Genomic DNA, 23,294 nt, shown 5'->3' on the forward strand with positions numbered 1-23,294 from the left:
GGAAGTGAGTTGTGCTTTGAGAGAGAGTCGAAGGTGGGCGAGTTTCAAGGCTTAAAGACTGATCACTGCACAGCAGTATGAAAGAGCAACAAAGACACTCAAAGGAATGTGAGTGTGGGTGTGGGTTGGAAAGCCAAGGAAGGGACTGGATGGAGAAGGAGAGGAGGAGAGATGGGGGAAGGCGTGTCTAAATACGGCGTGAGAACCCAAATCCCTCTCCGACGGCTTTCACCAGTCCAAGGGTCCACTGCAAACCCATGGAGCACTGCAGCTCCCACCCTGTGACATGAAACGAATTAACTGCGCTTCCTCGCCTCCGGTCGTCCTCCACTACCATGCACTACCGCCCTAAGTGAGGTGGCTGCAATGCCAGGAACACCCTCCTGATTGCTGGGTACCTGAGCCGGAGGCCCCGGAGGCATTTGAGCGTGCTGATTGGAAGTAGAGATGGGCGCAGGGGAAGAAGGGAGAACTTGTACATCTGTTGGAGAATACCGTACACGTACGGTCATCGTCTTCACGCCTCGAATTCCCCTTCTAGACTAGTGCGAGCGGCTAAAGCAGCCGATCCTGCGAGCGCCTGGAGTTCTTTAATCTATCTCCCCGACTTAATCGATCCTTGCCCCCGACTCCTGAATCGCAGCCCATCTTCGTTCAACGTCCATGCTGCAGCCAAGGCGATCGGATCACTCTGGGTGTACAGAGTGATGGAGTACACTATGTGTACTTCAACCTCCTGGGTCCCTCACCGCGCTGATGTGCGCTGCGGCATTCCATTCGACCTGTGCACAGCGGGTCCCTAGTGGAGTCCCACGATTGGCGCATCCCATGAGACACCGCGGCCCAGCTGGGATGCTCACTGGCAGATTGGCGTACAGACGGAGTACACAGACGGCCTGCAGAAGAGACACAGTGGCTCGGTGGAGTCGACACATCCAGGCTGAAAATTGTTGCGCGTGTCACATTATAATGATTGTGCTCGGTCTGGCCCTGGGGGTTTTCTGTCACTGAGCCCTAACCATACGCCATTGGTACGTTGGTGTGGGCTCTTTTCTTCTATTCAAGGAGTGGCTAAGGGTGGCGATCCTCCCTGTCACGCCAATGCAACATCGCGAATCTCGGTGATGGCCGTCCCTCTCAGCTATCGCGCGAGATACCGATTCCAGAAACAAGTTCTCGTAAACGTGTCAAGGGCAGCCTGCTGTGCTCACCGGAGTCGGTCTCAGGCCCCCGCGCGCGCCAACACAGATCAGCATGGACGTGGATGAAGACCGGTTGGGCACTGCCAAATCAAACCGACCACCCAGCACAGACGCCGACGTGTCCTGGCATGTGCAACCCACGTCCCCCGATCGCCGTGGCTGGCAATATGAAACAACTCCGATCGCCGCGCAGCGCCTTCTAGACCGGACTGGCGCAGGAAAGAAAGGGAAATAGGGGAAACCGGCAGACCGGGACGCCTTTCGGCACACCGCCACAGGCCAATCAGCACTACCAACAACACACAAAAACAATCCCAGATCCACCCAGCCCACTCAACCCGACGATCTCCCCAGAAGCAGCGACCACGACCGTGGTTGAACGCAGTGCAATCAAAACGGCGGGACCTTGAAGCTGCATGACAGCACTACTACGCCTAGACGAAAAATACCGACGGGGCTGGACCTCGCAGTGTCAACTTCAATCATCGACCGCGGGAATAAAGGGTCGTTCGGGAATGTGAGATCTCACCAGGTAGCCTGACGGATGTGCGCTGTGGACGGTGATTGGCCTCGGTCCACGCTTTGTCTTCGACCAACTCGAATCCTGCTGGTAACCACAGTACCTGTAATCAATCCTGCGAGGTCGAACTGATCCCGATGGAAGAATCCCCGTCAATGAAACCCAACAAAGGAAGAGTGGCAGGTCTACAACCACCACGAAACGAAAGAAAAACTCTACCAAGGCCCACTTAGAGCCCTGAAACCTGGATCAAAGCCGCGACGTATCCAGACTCGACCACCCCTGCACATAACACAAAAGGAGAGAAATCTCGCGCTGAAAATTCCCGAAAGAAGAATCCGACGTGCCAAAGCATCACGGGCGGCCTTGCAAGTCACTCATGGACCCCATGACCAACCCTCGCCCTTTTATTGGGGCGGGTACAAGGCCGTCTCACGATGGTTGGGCGATGAAATATGAGTCTGAAGAAACAGCTGCGAACTGAACTGACCCGAACTGAAATGAAAGAATAACCTCCCTCCGTGCCAGGTCCGCATTTTGCGTACCATCACCAGATAAGTGGGATCCCCCCGTCCGGCAGTGCTGATTGGTCCCGCGAGGTCCAGCGGGGCCGGATGAAGAATTTCCTGCAGAATGATATTGATATCGGGGCGGGTTCCGGGAGGAATGGAGAGCCAGTTGTGGGTATGGGGCGGAGGAGCGGAAGCCTGACGCCTACAGGATTCATCTAGATAGTTAGGTGACTACGCTAGAAGAATGGATAACATCAAGACGTCATTGAACTAGCCCGTGGCATAAGAAATACAAGAAATGATCTGAATATGCGCCCAGAAGAACCACCAAGAACAAAACAAAGGAAAGAAACCATCCATCTCATAATATAGGTACATAAATCACACAGAGCAAGGTGCGAGGAGGGAATTCCAAAACGTCAAAATCGTCGAAAGGGAAGCAGAGCTGATTAGCCCTGGCACATCACGCAGGCCTCCTTGTTCTCAATGCTGCACTGCAGGACCTTTTGCGAGAAGATGTCGCCGTCGCGCTCCTCGCTCTCGCCTTCGGCATCCTCGGTCTGGGCTTCAGTGCCGTTGGCCTCGGCCGATGGCAGACCGTTCTCGCGAGTAGAGGCAGCAGCAATGGGATCCGCAACCAGAGTACGCGGGCTGTCCTGGCTTGGACCACCGTTGACCGAAGCGGAGGCGGCCTCAGCGCCATTAGCACGGGGCACAGCCGAGTAGGCGGATGAGGCAGCGCCGACAGCACGCTTCTTGAATGAAGAGTTGGCGCGGGCAACGTTGGTGTCCTCGACCTTAAGCTGCTCCTGGTCGACGGTGAACTGGATAGGAGCAGACGCAGCCATAGTACGCAGGTAGTACATGCCAGTCTTCAGACCCATCTTCCAGCCGGCAAAGTGCATGCTTGTGATCTTGCCCATGGTGGGCTCCTTCATGTGGATGTTCAGCGACTGAGACTGGTCAATGAAGGCACCACGGTCGGCAGCCATCTGCAAGATGGAACGCTGAGAAATCTCCCACACGGTCTTGTACAGAGACTTGATGTCAGCCGGGATGTTGGGGACGTTCTGGACCGAACCGCCGTCGGCGATGATACGGTTCTTCATGTTGTCTGACCACAGACCAAGGTCCACCAGGTCCTTCAGGAGCCAGGGGTTGACCACCTGGAACTCACCAGCAAGGACACGGCGCGAGTAGATGTTCGACGTGTAGGGCTCGAAGCACTCGTTGAAGCCCAGGATCTGGCTGGTACTGGCAGTGGGCATAGGGGCGACAAGCAGACTGTTGCGAACACCAGTCTCGGCGATCTTGGTCTTGAGCGCAGACCAGTCCCAAAGATCAGTAGGGGTGCGGTCCCACATATCATACTGCAGAATGCCCTGTGAGACGGGGGAGCCCTGGTAGGTCTCGTATGGGCCAAACTCCTTGGCTAGTTCCGAAGATGCGGTCAGGGCACCGTGGTAGATGGTCTCGAAGATCTGGATGTTCAGCTGCTTGGCCTCGGCAGAGTCGAAGGGCAGACGCAGAGCGAGGAATGCATCAGCAAGACCGTTGACACCAAGGGCAATGGGACGGTGACGGAAGTTGCTCTTCTTGGCCTCTGGAACGGGGTAGTAGTTGATGTCGATGATCTTGTTTAGATTACGCACAAGGACCTGCACGACCTCGTGCAGCTTGCCAAAGTCATACTCGCCACGAGCGGCGTCAACGAAGGTGGGCAGAGCAAGGGAAGCCAGGTTGCAGACTGCGACCTCATCAGGAGCACTGTACTCGATGATCTCAGTGCACAGGTTGGAGCTGCGGATGGTACCCAGGTTCTTCTGGTTGCTCTTCTTGTTGCAGGCATCCTTGTACAACATGAAGGGGTTGCCGGTCTCGGTCTGAGCCTCTAGGATAGCGTACCACAGCTTCTGGGCCTTGATGGTGCGGCGGCCACGGCCCTCCTTCTCGTACCGCTCGTAGAGAGCATCAAACTCATCACCGTAGACGTCGGCGAGACCGGGGGCCTCGTTGGGACAGAAGAGGGTCCAATCGCCGTTGGCCTCCACCCGCTTCATGAACAGATCGGGGGTCCACAGAGCATAGAACAGATCACGGGCACGGACTTCCTCCTTGCCGTGGTTCTTGCGGAGATCAAGGAACTCGAAAACATCGGAGTGCCAGGGCTCCAGGTAGATGGCAAAGGCACCGGGGCGCTTGTTACCACCCTGATCGACGTAGCGCGCGGTGTTGTTGTACACACGAAGCATGGGAACAATACCGTTGGAGGAGCCGTTAGTTCCACCAATGTAGGAACCGGTGGCGCGGATACGGTGAACGTTCAGACCGATACCACCAGCAGTTTTGGAGATCATGGCACAGGTCTTCAAAGTGTCGTAGATACCCTCAATGCTGTCCTCCTTCATGTCAACCAGGAAACAAGACGCAAGCTGCGGCTGCGGGGTACCAGCATTGAACAAGGTGGGCGAGGCGTGGGTAAAGTACTTCTGAGACATCAAGTGGTAGGTCTCAATAGCCTTCTCGATATCTTCGCCGTGGATACCCACGGAGACACGCATCAGTAGGTGCTGGGGACGCTCGGCAACCTTGCCGTTGATCCGCAGAAGATATGAACGCTCCAGGGTCTTGAAGCCAAAGAAGTTGTAATTAAAGTCACGGTCGTAGACAATGGCCGAGTTCAGCTCGTCTGCATGCTTCATGACGGTCTCGTAGATATCCTTGGATATCATGGGAGCGGGTTTATTGTTCTTTGGATTGACGTAGTGGTAGAGGTCAGAGATGACCATGGAGAATTGCTTCTTGGTCTGCTTGTGGAGGTTGGACACGGCGATACGAGCGGCCAAGATGGCGTAGTCGGGATGTGTCACAGTCATGTACGCGGCAGTCTCGGCGGCCTTTGCATTGATAGGTCAGAAATGCATTCAATTGAGGGCGAGGGGTTTGTTCTGAATGAGAGGGGGGAGCATACCAAGTTATCAAGTTCAATAGTGTTGACACCCTGGTAGACACCAGAGATGACCTTTTGGGTGATAGCAGCAGCGTCCACATGCTCGGGGTCGAGGCCGTAACACAGCCTCGACACACGAGCAGTAATCTTGTCGAACTGCACACGTTCTTTGCGTCCATCTGTAGCAAGTCGCGTGAGTGGCGTGTCCTAACTTCGGTGGCAAGACCAGGAATCATTTCCATTGTAGAGGGGTTGGAGCATCCCGTGAACAAAGTGATGAGGGCTGGTCTGGAGGGGAAAATCAAGCGTACCTCTCTTGTAGACGAACATCTTGAAAGTGATTTTGTGCGGGTGTGAGAGGAAAGGAGATTAAGAGACACGAAGGGGTATTAATGAACTGAAGCACAAGAGAATGGGATGAAAGACAAAGGGTGATGCAGAGTGGAGAAAAGGGTAGAGGGTAGGAGGCAGAGGGAATAGAGAGAAGAGAAGAGAAGTGGAGGGGCGAGGATATTTGATGTCGCCGGGGCAGACGCGTTTTTGCTCGCGAATTTTCGTGTTTGGCCTGATCCGGTTCCCTTTGCTTACCGTGCTGAGTAATAGTGGAAGCGCGCGAGTCACGTGGGGACGCGACAGTCCGGCGCGAATGACATCGGGGCTGCTTGCGCCGAGCGGAGTCTGCCATTCCGTGCTCAGGCAACCGGCTGAAGCCTAGAGGAACAAAGTCACTACCAAAGTATATCTGCTAGAGGCTCCGCATCGTACCGCCGTCATGCAGAGCTCAGCTATGGACCCGGTTCTGTTTACACCGCCCCGAGCGTCGGCCTCCTTGCCTTGCACGCAAGTCTTGTCGAATCGGAGAGACTCATGACTGAATAAAGGGGCGAGGGGAGCAAGCAGCAAAGCAATCGATTTGTCTTTCTAAAATCTCACGTGGTGAGGATCTCGATTCCAACGAAGTGGCCAGCGAATCATCTAGATCGTGCAAAGTATAGCCAGTCCGGAGGGAGGACGGTAGATGAGAACAGGTAACATGCGGCATGTCCAAGCAAATTAACTATCAACACATCCGGAAAATCACATGGCAAACATATTGGCCTAGGGTATCTTCTCACAGCAACGCAGCAGCGCCGAAGAACATCGCAGCAGCGAAAGCAGTGGTGGAGAACTGCTGGCCAATTGAGGCACCGCCAGTGAATACCGGAGCGACAACCTCGGAAGTGCCAGCGGGAGGGCCGGCAGGAGTACCGGCAGGAGTACCGGCAGGAGTACCAGCAGGAGGGCCAGCGGGAGGGCCAGCAGGAGGGCCAGCGGGAGGGCTAGCGGGAGGTCCAGTGGGAGGGCCAGCAGGAGTGCCGGCGGGAGTGCCAGCTGGATGAGTCGAGCCAGGAGCGGTGCCAGCAGGGGTGCCCGGGCCGGTTGTCGAGACGGCAGTGACAAAGCCAGTGGCAGTCGCAGGAGCAGCGGAAGCCGTGGCGGTGGAAATCCCTGCTGAAACATCGATGAGCTTCGAACTGCTTGATGAGGCTAAAGGACTCAACGTGGGCGAAGATCCTTACCAACTGGGTGGCCGGCCTCGTTGCAAATGTTGACGAAGAACTTCATGGCTGTCTGCGCCTTGTCTCCGCAGGCATTCTGGAGGCTCGATTGGATCTGCTGCTGGTCCGAGCCGCAAATTCCCGCGAGATCGGCCGGGTTGGCCGTGTTGCTGTCAGTTGTCAGCTCTGCCCCGTGCGATTCTCATGCCATCCCAGTCATATCGCGGGACTTACCCCATCACGGACACGACGCAAGCCGGGGTCTGACCGGCCGCGACGAGGTTGGTGAGGGCCACGAAGGCAAGGACGAGAGTCGACGTAGACAACATAGTGGTGATAAGTACAGATAAAGTGAAGAAACCGAAATCGAAGACAAAATCGCGCAGCGAATTAAAGGAGTTGTGTAGAGTAAAGACCGTGGAGATGCAAAAGAACGACTGAAATTGAAGTGAGAAAGTGCCGCAAAGTAGAAGACGAAGAGTGACGAAGAGGAAAGATCGAAGCGGATTCCAAAGTGGTACCGGGGAAGAAACAAGGTCGTAGGGTCCCGGAGGAAGTGCAGTTTCGTCTCGCCCAATCGGGATGTCCTGGGCCGTTTCATGACTGACAGAGTCCCAGGGTCCCAGTACCCCCAGTATGCGCCATGCACTCCAAAGAGACTTTGCACTGGCAGTATTGGACCATACACTCTATGGCCCTTTCCCGCGGGTCTCACAGTATATCCCCAACCGAGGCTAGTGCCAGGGACTGTGCCCTTACCTTCCCGCTGGAGACGAAGTTAGCCGTGCAGAGAGGATAATTAACCGCCATGGGGGATGGTTAAAATGGCCAGCGATGGAATTGAATATTTTTTTTTTATAGCCGAAAGTCATGGATTAGTTGTTCCGTCGGATACATTTGTTTTTGTTACAGTGGCCAAACCTTAATGCTGCCTCCATTGAGCACCGTGGAATAAACCGGGAGCCAAGTCTATTTTTAATCCAGTCAGTCCTTGACAACCTTAAAAATTCAAATGACAAGTATCTCGTGGGGCCACTAGGCATCGTTTCTTAAGTTAGTCAATCTTCCCACAATGTTTAAGCTATCGTGTAGGTAGCTATGAGTTCTCAAGGCGGTTTACAACTATAACTAGCCAATGGCCAATCAGCTGAAGCCAAGTCTTGGCAAGCGCTTCTATCTTCCCCGCGTCACGATTTCTCGGTTGCGCCATTTCCCAGAGTGCCTCCCAGGTCGCCTTACATTACTATATGGATTTATCTATATTCAGCCAAAGCAATCTACTCTACACTCAAGAGACTTTATCAAGATATCGGCCTGGGGGTTATCATCCAGTCAACCTTGGAGATACATTCAAAAATGGTCGCTACAACGTACGTCATAAGCTAGGATGGGGTGGCTTTTCCACAGTATGGCTTGCGAAGGACGAAGTGTTAGTCTAACAATGGAGTTAAAAACCTATGCACCGCAGCTAATTATTTGGCCAGCCGAAACCAATGGGTCTCGTTAAAGATCATGACCGCAGATTCGCAGGTATCACGAGAGCTGCAAAATTTCAAGCATCTTGAGAGGCATTCTCAAGGGAGTCTTGCTTCAAACTATATTGTTCAGCTGCTTGATTTCTTTACTCACGAGGGTCCCAACGGAGTTCACCAATGCCTCGTATTTGAATTGCTTGGCCCGTCCGTTGATCAAGTTCTCGCAGACTACCATGGGGGCCAAGACGAACTCTCCGCGGAAACCATAATGCGGATGTCTACGCAGCTTTTGAAAGCTGTCAAGTTTATTCATAGTACCGGCATGTGTCATGGTGGTGAGAATTCTCTTCCTCGGCAGTTTTTTCGCGAGTTGGTACAATTATACTTACCTATCATTAGATATCAGCGGTCGGAATATCGCATTTACGTGCACGAGTTTGTTGGACACAACCGAGGAGCAACTTTTTGAACTTCTAGGATTTCCCGAAATCGAACCGCTGGCCCGCCTAGATGACACGCCATTAAAGAAACGATTGCCAACACAGTTGGTTAAGGCAGCAGAGTGGGTCGAGTGGATAGACGAGGACGACGAAGACATTCGACTTCTCGATTTTGGAGAGAGCTTTCTACAAGGCGAGGAGCCTAAAAAGCTGGCTCAGCCAGGTACCTTGCGGGTTCCTGAGACGATTTTCACGAAATTCTTTGATTATCGCGTCGATTTATGGCGTACAGGATGCATGGTAGGTTGCCGTGTTTCCTTTTCTGCGCGAAAACGTACTTACGGAGCTCTCAACTCTAGATTTATTCCTTCTTATTCACAACATACCCATTCTGGTATCTTGGCGAGGATGAATTTTTGGTTCTCCAAATGATTGGCTTTGTGGAGAGTCTACCGACTGAATGGGAGTCCAAGTGGAAATCAATGCAGGCGGCGTCTCGCCATGATCTTGAGGTTGAAGAAGGCAAGAAAATGGACACCTGGATACTGTTAAATCTGCTGCTAACTTTGCTCAAAGATTGCCAAGTGTCGAAGCTTGAACGGAAATTTGAAGACAGTGTGCATGATCCAAGCCTCAAACCTTTGCTGCAAGTGACCCAAGGATTGATACGATTCTTACCTTCCAGCCGCATTACTGCAGATGAAGCACTTGATTTGCTTTGTAAGCCTTGTGGATGACGGATGAACCTAAGCAAATCAACTATTGGCTTCATTCACTTTGAATTAGCTACATGATCTAGCTCGATGAATATAGCCAATTCATTGATTCCAAGCTAAGAAATCGCCAGAGCCGCTCCAGGGCCCAACACGATATATTTTATACACTCCAGGAACAGGTGTCATCCTCTTTGCATTCGCAGCCCATTCATGGCTCTCCTCTACAAAGTCAGAGTAGGTCCGGTTCGGTCTTTAAACATGTGCTCAAGATAGCACCATGCGGCACAGGTTTCGAAATGCAGCACCCCTCCAAGCTGCGCTCAGACATGGGCTACAAGCTACCGACAGCCCGAAGCACGGTTTGCCTCCAAGATTCCGGCCCATGAGCTGCATAGCCACTCTGAGAAGATGTGAGAAATTATGGTGGACCCGGAGATCAGTTGAGTGATGCGTTTGATGATCAATCCATGATACTATGTAGTATGTCGTGGTGTTGGGTTTAGGCAAGGCTCTAAATGTATCCGTGCATGTACATATATGTAATTGCTTCATCAGTATTAAATCATCTACCAGAACGCCAGCTAAGTTTCATTAGGTAGTGTCTATCTACCTCAATTGAATTTACTTCTCTGAAGTCGAATCAAGACACCGCTGTCGTCCCATCTCACAATATAACAGATTCCCCAGCCTTATTCCATTCCAATCGTTATAGACTGTCGTCTCTTTCAAGTAATATTGGTATTTATTCATGCAGAAGTTATAATATATGGTGCCGGCACGATGCTCCTCTCTAAGTTCTGCATCACCATCGCATGGCTATGACTTCTCCCATGCAGGGTCATAAATACTCGACACCATCTCCTGAATGGGGAGCCTGAAATCAACAATTTCCTTCCCATTAACCAAATCATTCTCCCTCGCCCGCTTATCCGCCTCCGCCTCATCCTTCGCAATGCCCGCCAGGACATGTCTCCGCACCAACCTCTCCCTCGCAACCTCAAAGTCCACATCGACAAACCACAGCTCATCCATCAGCCGCGCCACTTCATTCCACGGCTCCTTATCCAGACTGAGGTAGTTCCCCTCGAAAAAGATCGCCCGACACGTTGGCGGGATAGGAATATCGTCATCCACGGGGTCCTTGACCGCATGGTCGAAGCTGGGCGCATAGATCGGCCCCGTGCCCGGGGTAACCGGTTCCCGGAGCTCCTGCACCAGCCGCAGGAACTTCTGCCCGTCGAAGGTGAAGGCGGCGCCGCGGCGGGCGACGGCGTGCGCGGGGTCCGGCATTGCGGCGAGCTGGGCGCGCGTGAAGTGGTAGCCGTCCATGGGCAGGGCGATGGCGATGGGCGTTGAGGCTGGGTTCTCGGAGGCGTGGATCTCGTTGATGCGCTGGGCCATGATGCTGGCCAGGGCGGTCTTGCCGGAGCCTGGGATACCGCTGACGGCGATCAAGAGGCGGGCGTCGTTGGGGGTCGAGCAGTACTTGGCTGTGGGTGTGTTAGTCTGCTGGCCATGTGATCGAGCTGCTCGCGCATGTTGGGGCTTGCGAGGTGCTTTTCTGGAGAGGGCGCGGTCTTTCCCCCACTTCTTCTCGGGGATTGACTCTCAGCTTGGGTGGTGTTGACTTACCCCAGGTCTTCTTGACCAGGTGCTCGACCTGTTCGTTCATTACTTCTGGCGTGGTGAGGCGGCCGATAGGGACAGACCGGGCCCGGGCTCAACTTGCCAATGTAGAGAGAGAATGGATATCTGTCTGCCGGTTCTGTCGGCGGGATCTGGAATGGGGTTTCGTCGCGTGCCGTCGCGATACAAGCTTCTAGGCTTTGAATCCTGCCGCAATTGGTAGAATAGGCCAATGCAGTTGCTGGCTCAACAGTAATTCGCCAGGTGTGAGCAATGGGAGGTACAGTCGTTCAGGTCTTGAGGTGTTTGGAGTGTTGTTCTACGGTCAGAAGCTCCGGGATGGGCGCGCGATAACGAATTGGCGGGGCTCCGTGACTGATCCCGGTGGGGACTGCTGTGCTCCGAGGCCGACATACGTCACAAAACCAGTTGGGGAGCTACGATGCAGCCTTCTCGGCATGTAAATCGATTAGGACGGGGATACCCAATCACAAGGAAATTTCACCGAGTTAGTTAACTAGTTAGTTTAAGGTGCTGGAAATGACATCATGCGAGATGATCCGGTGGTCGGAGGCGTGCACTTTTATTGGACAACATGAGTCAAGCAGTACATCAGATATGAATACACGAAGATGAGGGTATTGCCCCAGGCAATCGACATGAACGCACTGCCGTGTTACAAATATGTGCAGCCAGATGGAAGGCACCTCATCAAGAGACGGACCCAATGGGACACTCCAGACAACTCCAACGCCAAGCTTCATAATATCAAAGAGGAACCGCTCATCGCCCTCTCCCAACGCCATATGATCAGAATCAGCCGTAAATAAGACACCCGAAGAATGAAAAAATGACGCCGAAACAAATAAGGGAAGGCCGAAAACGCCGTTCTTGTTGTCAATATGCATGGCATGCAATGTGTCAGTCACAGGCTATTTCAATCTGTGCCAGCGCGCTCATGCTCGTTGGGATCGGCGCCCGTGCTTAGGCCGCGGCCAATGGTGCGCGACAAGCCAACTCCTGCCCACCAGTCCTCGGGAATATCCTCGCGCCGGGCGAGACGGTCCAGGATGGCCTGCATCTGCTGGAGATCCGTTTCGTTGGACGAGTCCAAGAAAGAAAAGGAGATTGTGGGAATCGGGGGGTGGCTGCTCATGGTCGAATGAAGACCAGGCGAGCGGCGAAGAGAAAATGGGAGACCAGAGGGCCACGCGGATCGATGATAGCTGACAGGAGTATCCTCGTCATCCGAGGAGGAGAAATCACATGGATGAAGGTGATCGGGATAGGGATCGAGCGCAATGTTGGTAGTGCGAGAAGTCCCGAGGGATGGAGGGAGAGTTTGCGAGGAGGCGCCGGAGTGACGAGAGGTGCCGTTGCGCGAGGCGTCGGTCGCAGAAGCGGAAGTCGACGAAAATGACGTGTCGGTGGACGGGAGTGTCGCATCTGGGGTGATGGTGGATAATAGAGTCTCCCAAGCGTCAGTCTCGCGATCGCCATCCGGGCTTGGGCTCCTCTGGCGATCCCCAAGTCCATCAATGCCGGCTTCCCGGCCGGGTCGGCTGGGCGCACTGCCGTTACGATAGTCTCGCAGGAGTACCGAAGGAATATGGGGGCCCGAGTCGTGATGGCGACTCTCAGTGCGGCGGAGAGGGGGAAGAGGTGGGAGTCGAACACCGTCAGAGGATGGGTGTGAAGAGACAGTGGTATGGTATGCGACCGCCGGGGCAAAGTTCGGAGTGAAGGAAGGACTCGAGACACGAACAGTATGAGGTCGGATTTGAGTATCAGGATGGCCAGGCAAGTCAGGGAAGGAATGCTCGCGGGTTCGGGAGCGCCGGCTCGTGTGATCACCCCGACGCTGCGCACTCGGGCGCATAGTGTTTCTACCCAAAGCCTCGCGCCGACTTGCGTCTAGATCCAAGCCATCTTCGCTGATCCCGAAATTCAGCACCGGGGATCGCACGCCCGTGTGAGACTCGCCAATGCCACGCTGTATCCCATCCAGAATCTGAGACTGGAAAGCAGAGAGGACACCAGTCCCACGCGCGCGGGTGATATGGCGCGACGGGCGGCGGAGCGTGGGCTGACGACGAATTGTGGATCGCGCAGCAGCAGAAGCGTCCTTCTCCAAAGCAGACTTGAATGTATCCGCCTCCGAAGGCTCTCGCCACATCCTGTAGTTGAGTTAGTCGACGCGGCGACGACGTGGCGCATGCGACAGCGCCAGTGACCGAGGAAAATGAGGGATAACTCACGGGATACCCATTTTTGCCGGGAAAGATATCGAACGGATGGAAGGAAGAAAAGAAAGAATCGCTTTTTTGCAACACGGCTTGACGCGACCTCGGGATAGGGACGTGGTGGGGATGGATGGATGGAGACCGATCGGAAGGGGAGATTGGGTTTTTCGGCTTGCTCGGTTTGATGGCCTAAGGCTGTAAATGTGGCTGGGAGAGCACAGATCACGTGCTGGAACATTCACATGCGGCGATCTCCGCCCATCAACAACTTGATAATGCGCTGCGGACATCCACGAAGCGGGCTCAATATGCTGGCTATGTCGCCCTGACTTCTCTCGCGCACCTTTACCTTGTGACCATGAAGACTGATTATATTCGCCGCACTAGACACGCACGGGGAAAATGATCGAACTAGGCCTGAGCCGCGTTTCGCGTCTCCTGCAGCAGACCCCGCTGTCATGGAAGGCCATTCACATCGCGGGGACAAACGGAAAAGGCTCCATCAGTGCCTATCTGTCCCACTTACTGTCTACCGAGGGAGTACGCTGTGGCCGATTTACATCGCCGCATTTGATCGATCGATGGGACTGCATCACAATCGGCGAACGAGTCGTCCAAGAATCGCTTTTCCGGCAGATCGAAGACCAGGTCAAACTACGAGACCAGACATTGGGGATCGGAGCCTCTGAGTTTGAACTGTTGACCGCAACCGCATTCGAAATTTTCAATCATGAACGTGTCGAAGTCGGTGTGGTCGAAGTGGGCATGGGTGGCCGCTTAGATGCCACAAACATACTGAGTGATGTGCTGGTGTCGGTCATTGCCAAAATTGGGATGGACCACCAGGCATTTTTGGGCTCAACAATCGAGGAGATCGCGCGAGAAAAAGCGGGAATCTTGAAGTCGGGGGTGCCTTGCGTGGTTGATAACACCAACACAGCGTCAGTGATCGAAACATTATCAAACCGCGTTCGAGAGCTCGGTGTTGAAGCAACCTTTATCTCACCGGAGGAGGCCGGAGAACAGCTCCCACCACTCGCAGATCTGTTTCGGGAATTGGACTTGGAACATCACCAAAAGGAGAACATGTGCTGTGCGATTGCGGCGCTACGTCTTGCCTTACCCAAAGTCCGCCCGGGCGCGGATGCGTTTTCTCTCGTTCCACATCTTGCCGACGTCAAATGGCCTGGTCGTTTGGAAACCCTTTCTCTCCAACCACTGGTTCCTCGCGACGAGGCAGTCTTACTGGATGGCGCTCATAACCCACAATCTGCTGATGTGCTGGGGTTGTACGTTGACCGCAAACTCCGACCACAGTCTGCAAATGTGACTTGGGTGATTGCCGCATCGAGCGGGAAAGACTTGGCTGGAGTCTTTCGCTCGATCATTAAACCTGGTGATAACGTCGCCACTGTCGAGTTTGGTCTTGTGGACGGAATGCCTTGGGTGATGCCCACTAATGCTGCCGAACTCGCCAGCACGATCTCATCTATACCAGAGATAGGACGAGTGGGGAGCTTCGAGGGTGATCTATTTCCTGGGATCAAATGGGCCAGTGAAGTGGCCCAAGGCGGGCCTCTTGTGATCGCTGGCAGTCTTTACTTGATTTCTGATGTGCATCGCCTGCTTCGTGAAGCACAGAAATGATACCCTGTTCATTTTGAGTAACATTTTGGCTATCGGTTCTCTTCGTTGTATAATAGGACTCGACTGTACATCACCGTGGGGCGAGTACCCTGCAGAATCTGTCATTGACATGATCCCTTTCCATTGTATGCAAAAACCGGATTTAGTACCGAGTCTATCCCCGGAGAAAATGTAGTTCTTGAAACGAGCGGCTCCGTAGGGCTGATCGGCGGGAGTCCAACACAGCCCGCTCGATGCATGATGCGGCGAGCGGCTTGTGGAGAAGGAAAGTTCAAAACAACCACCACTCGCACCCCGACGCCCCTCTCGCTCTCTGGTCTGAGGCGTGTCTGTCTGGCATTGAGCTGCTTAGGATTGCTGCAACCCGTCATTATCTCGAATGCGCATCACCCTCCAGTCAAGCCCGCTCTCCAGGGCGTGAGAGCCAGTCCCTCCTTGTGATGTTCGCTTGGTGAGACCTCCCACCCCAACACTTGCCTACGGACAGACCCTCCCCCCATCTGTGTCGTTTGCGATCTGCTTCTTCAGACTAGTTAACAATCCCAACATCTTAGAGCCTGCGGACATGATCCCTGAGACCGTTGCCCTCGGCGCCTGCCTCCTTCCCTAGCTTTCACCCCACCCCCGTCTACCTGAAACCGCATTCTGAGACCGGCGATCAAATCCTACTCACGCTGGTAGACAACTGGGCTTGGCCTATTCTGCGATGGTTTCTCGCTCTGGCGAAGGGAGTGAGGGGCAGCGCCCCCTCACCCCCTCCAGGACGCCCGGCACGCCGATTAAGCCGCGATTGCCCCGAGTCAACACCAGCCCGGCGAAACGAGAGGACAAAGCCAAAGACGACAAAGTGTTGAAATCATCGGCGAAGGATGTCGCAGAGCTCAAGGACTATGTAGGGAAAACCCCCATCATGCGTCCCCGGGTATATCATGAGACTGAGTCAATGCTGACGTTGGGTTTACGCATCACAGCAATTGGGTGACTGCCTGGGCAAAGGTGCTTTCGGCTCTGTCTACCGGGCCCTGAACTGGAATACCGGGGAGACCGTCGCGGTCAAGCAAATCAAGCTGGTGGATCTCCCGAAGAGCGAGTTGCGTGTTATCATGGTACGGTGCCCTGTCCTTCAGCGCGTCGACGCCCAACTAATCCCACTTGAAATAGCTCGAAATTGACCTCCTAAAAAACCTGGATGTAAGACATGCCTCGGGATAAAACGAAGTTGGTGGCTGACCCGGATGACAGCACCCAAACATTGTCAAGTACCACGGATTTGTAAAGTCTGTCGAAACTTTAAACATTATCTTGGAGTATGTCTTCATAGGCTGTTACCGAGCCGCGGACCGTCGAGGTGCTAAACAGGACATACAGATACTGCGAGAATGGATCGTTACACTCTATCGCAAAGAATTTCGGCCGCTTCCCAGAGAACTTGGTTGGCTTGTATATGTCCCAGGTCCTCCACGGTCTGTTGTATTTGCACGAACAAGGTGTCATTCACCGGGATATCAAGGGTGCCAACATCTTGACCACCAAGGAAGGTCTTGTAAAACTTGCTGATTTTGGTGTGGCAAGCCGTACAACTGGCTTGAGTGAGTCAAGTGTTGTTGGGACCCCATATTGGATGGCCCCTGAAGTAATTGAGCTGTCCGGTGCCACCACAGCCTCGGATATCTGGAGCTTAGGGTGCACAGTGATCGAGTTGCTAGAGGGAAAGCCACCATATCACAACCTGCAGCCTATGCCGGCATTGTTCCGCATTGTCAATGATGATCATCCTCCGCTTCCGCAGGGAGCCTCACCGGTATGCTATTTGTTCAATGTTTGCTTCGTGCCTGTGGAGTTAACACTGGTTTTAGGCCGTGAAAGACTTTTTGATGCAATGTTTTCAGAAAGACCCTAACCTGCGTGTTTCCGCTAGAAAATTGCTAAAGCATCCTTGGATCGTCAACGCTCGCCGGACTGATTCGGTTGTGCCAAAGAAATCCACAGAATATGAGGAAGCTGTAAAAAGTGTACAGGAGTGGAACGAAGCATTACGCTCTCCTGGTGCAGGTACCTCGAGGAAGCCAAACAAATTTGATCACGGCGCTGCACCATTACCAGCTGGCCGGAACTCCTCTCTTATGGACACTTTGCCCTCTCCTACTTCGATCAAAGCCACAGATCGCTTCAGGTCCCCGGAATCCGCTGAAGATGACAACTGGGATGATGATTTTGCTACGGCTATCTCTCCCAGTGCCTTGCAATTGCCTCACCTACGTCCGCATGATAACTTTGGTGGCATGCTTTCTTCTGAACGACTCAAAGCTTTTGCGTCGCTTGATGGTACAATGTTGAGACCGGATGACAGTTTTGACGAGTTCGAGGATACTCCAAGGTGTTCAATTCACCCCCCGGAGAACGACCCTTTGCAGACAATTCGTCCATTCACTCCGAGGACATCTGTAGCAGCGGATCCCTCCAAGTCCCAAAGCCCCACTCGTCGCCAGTCCACCAAAACATCCTCTTCCGCTCTACAAAACGTTCCCATCCTAACACAAACACCTGGGCCGCCAGCACGACGAGCTCGTCCAGCTGCTATTTACAAGGAAAACTCCGTTGAGGATTACACGGATCTCATTATGGCAAACGAGGACGTTCTAGATCGAAAGCTTGGTCTGATCCTGGTATGTAACACTTGGAGTAGCACTTGATGCTTTTCTAATATGAGATAGGAGGACGATGACCCTGCATCCCCAATCCATGACAAAGGATACAATGCATTCGATGACGATCGAAGCGGGCAACATCCACAATTGCGCAAGCAGCTTTCCGTCAAACGCGACCGCTCCACGATCGAGATTCAAAGATTTGCGGAGAACGAAAATGATGAGGATTTCTCGGATATTCTTGGCGCTGATCAGGTGGCACTTGATCAGCCGGAGAGTGATGAGGGTTCAGATCGAAGCACCCTGATGCTGAACTCCAAACTATCTAACAATTCATGGTTGGGAGATCAAGACGATGATGACGACCCATTTGCACAGCTGGAAGAAGGGTTTGACGAAATGGACCTGGAGGCCAATATTGCCCGAGACAAATATGCACGCCTCCGCAACCAAGTGGAGGGTCTAGTGGGTTCTCTGAAGACTTCTCAGGATGAAGAAGTCCTTGCAGATATCTCCGAGCAGCTTCTCACCATCTTTTGCGACCTTCCAGAGACCAAGAACATCATCATTAGCGCTCACGGAATGTTACCCATTCTGGAGATCCTCGACACCTCGCGCCGACGTGATATTGTCTTCTGTTTGCTCAGAGTTGTGAACGCAATAATATTCAATGACGTCGAGATCCAGGAAAACCTGTGTTTTGTGGGTGGTATTCCCATCGTCAACGAGTTTGCATCCAAAAAATACCCTCGAGAGATTCGTCTAGAAGCTGCAGCATTTGTGCAGCAAATGTATCAGACATCCACCCTCACACTTCAGATGTTTGTCAGCGCTGGTGGTCTGAATGTCTTGGTTGAGTTCCTGGAAGATGATTACGAAGATGAGCGCGACCTGGTATTGATAGGAGTGAATGGTATCTGGAGTGTCTTTGAGTTGCAGGTAATCAATTCCCAGGAATCGTTCACGAAAGTCTGATGCTGATCTGTTGCAGGGATCAACCCCAAAAAATGACTTCTGCAGGATCTTGTCCCGTAATTCCGTGCTCGATCCCCTCTCCCTCGTCCTCAGTCGTGTCTTGGACGAAGAAGGTGATTTGGCCGAGATTATCGAGGGTCGTATTGCGAACATCTTCTTCATTTTCTCGCAGGCCGAGAACCACGTCAAGGAGATGGTGGCTGAGAGAACCGTCTTGCATAGTAAATACTCCCTTCTGGGATTGCTTCAAAGCTCTGCTAATTTCCTTCTCCAGGGGTTTTGAAGGAATTAAGACGAATGTCGCCTTTCCATCAAATCACGATGTTGAAGTTCATAAAGAATCTGTCCATGCTCTCGACCACTCTGGACTCTCTTCAAAATTCCAATGCTATTGATGTTCTAACCGATCTGCTTCGGTCGACGATGAAACGAGGTCACTTCCGGGAAGTGTCAAATCAAATTCTCAACACAATCTACAACATGTGCCGCCTCAACAAGTCTCGGCAAGAGGATGCTGCACTCAATGGTATCGTACCATTGCTGCAGAAAATCGTCAAGACGGAACGTCCGTTGAAAGAATTCGCTCTCCCTATACTTTGCGACATGGCGCAGTCTGGGAAAGTTGGTCGCCGGGAGTTGTGGCGCAACAAGGGCCTAGCCTTCTACATCTCTCTCCTTGCAGATCCTTATTGGCAAGTCACTGCTCTGGATGCTATTTTTACATGGTGTGTTTCTATTTTCAGCTTCCATTCTTTAGTCCGGATCTAACAGACTCGCAGGCTTCAGGAAGAAACTGCCAAGGTTGAGGAGCACCTCTTGGATAATCGCCAAGATAAGATGTCATTTACCGATGCAATCGTGCGATGTTTGACCCTCTCGAAGGCAAACGCTTTTGAAAACCTCCTCGAGCCCCTACAGAAACTTCTCCGATTGAGTCCCCCGGTAGCATCCACCCTTGCTCGACCTGATCTTTTCACCAGACTCGGACAGAAGCTCCACCACAACAAAGCTGCTGTTCGGTTGAACATTTTGCGAATCATTTCAAGCATCTGCGATTCGAGCGAGCAGCAAGGTGGTTTACTTGCCATGTACGGGCTACTTGATGCTATCCGAGATCTTGAAAATGATCCAGCCATCCTGGTCAGAGACATGGCAGGAAAATTGATCCAGTCAAGCGAACGAAGCGAGGCTTTTGCTGTCGGCAAACGCAGACCGACTAGCCGGCGCAAGAGCACCTCTACCACTCCACCCAATCCGTTTGCAAATTCCACACCCTCAACCCCTCAAACAAACCGCACCAGTCAACCCAGAGGATTCTTTGAAGTGCGGGAAACACCCCGACACCCACGCAATGCCCTCAGCGGTTCCTCTCTGGCCTTACGTCCTGGCAGTCGAGATGGCAATGTCGCTGCCCTCGGCTCAGCTGTGAATGGTAGTGGTCCCGCCGCACGACCTCGAGTTCGGGGCATGTCCAATCGACTATCCCATGTTGAGTTGCTCCAGGATGACGATGGGAAGGCGCCGAGTTCACTGAGCCGCCGACCCTCAGTTATTCCTCGACGCCGGCGGCCCACCATCGCTGATTCTGACTGGGCTTGAGGGAGCACATGGGACTCGCTGTTGTAACGTTCTTTTCTCTTTTTTTCATTCTCTTTATTTTCCCTCGAGTTGTATGCTGGTTTAACAACCTCTGGCGTCGTTAAGTTCGAATAGGGAATGGGTTGCAGGTTTACGGCAAAAATGTCTCTTTTTCCTTTCTTTACCTCACTATGATGGGCACTGGTTGTTGCACATAAACCTACATAAACTTTCAATCAGACATAATCATTTCCATCTTTATTGCGCTGGGTAATCTGTAGGGAGTCGGGGAGTTGGACGATGTTCCTTCTTATGGGTGTCACCGTTTCATTGATTCTGAAGAAGTAATTTGCCACTTTCTGAGTATTTTCATATAGGCCTTCGAGTAAATCCACATAACCCTATGTAACTATCCCAAGGTCGGTTCTGTCAGATGGTGACCGATGACGTCTGTTGATCTAGATCGCTCGGGATCACGTGCCGTCTATGCGGCCGGAGACCGGGTCACGCCAGCCGATTGGCGGCGAGAACCGCAGAAAAATCTCCCTGGCCATCATACTATCCCAGCGAGCATGGATTGATCCCACCTTGCACTTACGCACTCGCTTTCAATTTCTGGTTTTGTCTGTTTTCGCCTGGTCGGAATGAGCGCCGCGCTTCGCGTGCCGCTGCGGGCCTTTGCCAGTCCCGCCACGGCTCTCCGACAGACATCAACACCCTCCACTTCCGGCAAATCTTTCGGACTCGTTGCGAGCCCGGCCTTGTGTCCGTCGCGGTTGTCTCGCCAATTCTCCTCCCAGCCAGGGGCTCGTCAATTCCATGGGCAAACCCAGCTTACGGCCTCGTCGAAACGCTCTTTTGCCACCAGAATCTCTCCTCTTCTTTCCGCGGAAACCAGTAGCCTGAAACACAATAGCGCGGGCACCGATTCCACTCAGTCGCAGCGGAGAGTGATCAAATATCTGATTGTTCTAGGTGCTCTGGGCTTGGGCGCGGTGGTATACTCCGACGAGTTGAAGCACACATACGGTGCGGCAAGGAGAAGTGGTCGCGTGGTTGGCACTTTGGCTGTCTGTATCAATGAGTGAGTAGTTAATGCCCTCCTGGAGGGTTTTCGCCTGTAATTGTTGGGCACCTGGCTAATGCTTGATTTAAACTTTCTACAGCTACCGCATCACCCTCAAGCAGCAAGCTTCCTCTCCCGAAGAACATGAAGCTCTGATACGCGCGTGCCACAAGCGCTGTGCGGAGCGTACCCTGCGCGTGCTGGAAAAGAACGGGTCGATCTTTATTAAATTGGGCCAGCATCTCAGCAGCATGGGCTACCTGCTCCCCATTGAATGGACCACCACCTTCATCCCGCTCCAGGATAAGTGCCCAGTGTCATCGATCGAGTCTATCCGCGAGATGTTTGTTGCAGACACAGGCCAAACCATTGATGAGCAGTTCACATCGTTCGAGCCGGAACCTACTGGCGCTGCTTCTTTGGCCCAGGTGCACATTGCCACTCTTCGGGAAACGGGACAGAAAGTTGCTGTCAAGGTCCAGCATCCTGCATTGGCCGAATGGGTGCCTCTTGACCTTGCGTTGACGAGATTCACCTTCTCTATGCTCAAGCGCTTTTTCCCGGAGTATGATCTGGAATGGCTGTCTAGGGAGATGGATTTGTCGTTGCCGCAAGAACTGGACTTCCGCATGGAGGCTCAGAACGCTACCGAGGCTAGCGAGTATTTCAAGAAACATTCCGACGTCCCGCTCTTGATTCCCGAAGGTAATCATATACTGGTCTTTCAAGTACCGAACCATCAATGCTAACTGAATGACAGTCATGTGGTCGCAGAAGCGTATTCTTGTCATGGAGTATATTGCAGGCCGCCGCCCCGACGATCTCGAATTCCTCGACGCCAACCACATCGATCGTGACGAAGTGTCCGCGGCCTTTGCACACATCTTCAACGAAATGATTTTTGGTGACAACGCTCCGCTGCACTGCGATCCGCACGGAGGCAATATTGCCATTCGCCCGAACCACAGTCGCAGACACCCCAACTTCGATATCATCCTGTACGATCACGGCTTGTACCGCACCATTCCACGAGATCTACGCCGCAACTACGCCAAGCTTTGGCTCGCCGTGATCGACGCGGATATCCCGCGGATGCGCGAGTACGCGCACAAGGTGGCCGGCGTCACGGACGAACAGTTTCCCCTCTTTGCTAGCGCCATTACAGGTCGCGACTACAGCGTGCTGACGAAGAAGAACGTCGCCTCTGCACGGACCGCCGAGGAGAAGGAAGACATCTCCGGTGCGCTGGGTGAGGGCATGCTTCAGCAATTGGTGGAATTGCTAGGCCAAGTGCCGAGGATCATCCTGCTGATTCTCAAGACGAACGATCTCAGTATGTCACCTCTCGTCGCTTTCATCATCTGCGCACGCGGTTGCTAACACCCTCCCAGCTCGCAGTCTAGATGAGAACCTCCACACCCGCCAGGGCCCTGTGCGGACATTCCTCATTCTGGCACGGTACGCCACCCGCACCGTCTTCGAAGAGCAAATGGAAATGATCCGGGAGTCCGGTGGAGTCTTCCACTTCCTGAACTTCTTCCGGTTTCTCGCCGCGTGGGCCGGGTTCTTGCGCGTGGAGATAAAACTCTCCGTCTACGAGACAGTGCTATCGTTCAAGAGCCGGTTCGGACTGCGCACCGGTTAATGCGTCGAGCGGCCTTTCTATTTTCTCTTGCGTGTATATATCCCCATCGTGTTCTTTTTGGGTCTGGTTCCGGGGCACGGATTTTCTTGGCCGGTCTATCTGTGCATCAGCGATGGCGTTCTCTCATGCTTTCTTCTCTCTGGATCCTTGTCACCAGTTTGATCCTAGTGTCTAGGATTACTTTTGTGTCAGATGGCCTTTCTTTTCTCTCGTCTGCGGCTGTCGACAGACAGCCAGTCAGCAGTGTACACAGATATAGACTAGCGGACAGACTCTTAGAAGATATAGACGATTATCTCTGTTCTACACTGATAATTCACATCCCTACAAGATTCTACAAAAGCGAGTGTTCTGGTTTCATCGTTTCATGAGAAACTACCTAGGTATCGCGACACGGCGCTTTTTAGGATAAGAGAGTATCGATCGAGGATCCCAGATACCGAGGCGCCATCACAGAAAAAAAAAGAAAAAAAAAAGTTTCAACCGTGCATGAAAAGAGAAAAGGAAATCTGT

The 23,294-nt window shown here is 53.0% G+C and overlaps 8 protein-coding genes across 8 annotated transcripts; 4 read left to right on the forward strand and 4 right to left on the reverse strand.

Annotated features, from left to right (window-relative positions):
* Positions 1 to 2,683: 2,683 nt before the first annotated feature.
* On the reverse strand, positions 2,684 to 5,514 carry N7459_009908 (ribonucleotide-diphosphate reductase subunit RNR1; the record flags this gene model as incomplete). The annotated part of the gene is made up of 3 exons (XM_056949076.1): positions 2,684 to 5,131; positions 5,206 to 5,363; positions 5,496 to 5,514. 3 exons carry the CDS (start codon positions 5,512 to 5,514, stop codon positions 2,684 to 2,686), a joined length of 2,625 nt encoding a protein of 874 aa, XP_056796301.1.
* Positions 5,515 to 6,295: 781 nt separating this feature from the next.
* On the reverse strand, positions 6,296 to 7,051 carry N7459_009909 (putative GPI anchored cell wall protein; the record flags this gene model as incomplete). The annotated part of the gene is made up of 3 exons (XM_056949077.1): positions 6,296 to 6,675; positions 6,744 to 6,892; positions 6,957 to 7,051. 3 exons carry the CDS (start codon positions 7,049 to 7,051, stop codon positions 6,296 to 6,298), a joined length of 624 nt encoding a protein of 207 aa, XP_056796302.1.
* A 918-nt stretch (positions 7,052 to 7,969) lies between these two features.
* N7459_009910 (uncharacterized protein) lies at positions 7,970 to 9,374 on the forward strand (the record flags this gene model as incomplete). The annotated part of the gene is made up of 4 exons (XM_056949078.1): positions 7,970 to 8,155; positions 8,253 to 8,532; positions 8,597 to 8,937; positions 8,997 to 9,374. The coding sequence occupies 4 exons, from the start codon at positions 7,970 to 7,972 to the stop codon at positions 9,372 to 9,374; spliced, it is 1,185 nt and encodes a 394-aa protein (XP_056796303.1).
* A 795-nt stretch (positions 9,375 to 10,169) lies between these two features.
* Positions 10,170 to 11,025, reverse strand: N7459_009911 (kinase-related protein; the record flags this gene model as incomplete). Its single annotated transcript, XM_056949079.1, has 2 exons — positions 10,170 to 10,843; positions 10,986 to 11,025. The coding sequence occupies 2 exons, from the start codon at positions 11,023 to 11,025 to the stop codon at positions 10,170 to 10,172; spliced, it is 714 nt and encodes a 237-aa protein (XP_056796304.1).
* Positions 11,026 to 11,916: 891 nt separating this feature from the next.
* Positions 11,917 to 13,248, reverse strand: N7459_009912 (uncharacterized protein; the record flags this gene model as incomplete). The annotated part of the gene is made up of 2 exons (XM_056949080.1): positions 11,917 to 13,156; positions 13,238 to 13,248. 2 exons carry the CDS (start codon positions 13,246 to 13,248, stop codon positions 11,917 to 11,919), a joined length of 1,251 nt encoding a protein of 416 aa, XP_056796305.1.
* A 376-nt stretch (positions 13,249 to 13,624) lies between these two features.
* On the forward strand, positions 13,625 to 14,869 carry N7459_009913 (dihydrofolate synthase; the record flags this gene model as incomplete). Its single annotated transcript, XM_056949081.1, has 1 exon — positions 13,625 to 14,869. The coding sequence occupies one exon, from the start codon at positions 13,625 to 13,627 to the stop codon at positions 14,867 to 14,869; it is 1,245 nt and encodes a 414-aa protein (XP_056796306.1).
* Positions 14,870 to 15,575: 706 nt separating this feature from the next.
* N7459_009914 (serine/threonine-protein kinase) lies at positions 15,576 to 20,091 on the forward strand (the record flags this gene model as incomplete). The annotated part of the gene is made up of 10 exons (XM_056949082.1): positions 15,576 to 15,791; positions 15,841 to 15,975; positions 16,031 to 16,060; positions 16,112 to 16,176; positions 16,238 to 16,670; positions 16,726 to 17,535; positions 17,584 to 18,456; positions 18,509 to 18,713; positions 18,767 to 19,217; positions 19,272 to 20,091. 10 exons carry the CDS (start codon positions 15,576 to 15,578, stop codon positions 20,089 to 20,091), a joined length of 4,038 nt encoding a protein of 1,345 aa, XP_056796307.1.
* Positions 20,092 to 20,714: 623 nt separating this feature from the next.
* Positions 20,715 to 22,781, forward strand: N7459_009915 (ABC1 kinase family protein; the record flags this gene model as incomplete). The annotated part of the gene is made up of 4 exons (XM_056949083.1): positions 20,715 to 21,154; positions 21,237 to 21,841; positions 21,897 to 22,469; positions 22,528 to 22,781. 4 exons carry the CDS (start codon positions 20,715 to 20,717, stop codon positions 22,779 to 22,781), a joined length of 1,872 nt encoding a protein of 623 aa, XP_056796308.1.
* Positions 22,782 to 23,294: the final 513 nt, after the last annotated feature.

Source organism: Penicillium hispanicum, assembly GCF_028827665.1.
Source record: "Penicillium hispanicum strain IBT 35686 chromosome Unknown utg000008l_segment0_segment0, whole genome shotgun sequence".
Classification (NCBI taxonomy): domain Eukaryota; kingdom Fungi; phylum Ascomycota; class Eurotiomycetes; order Eurotiales; family Aspergillaceae; genus Penicillium; species Penicillium hispanicum.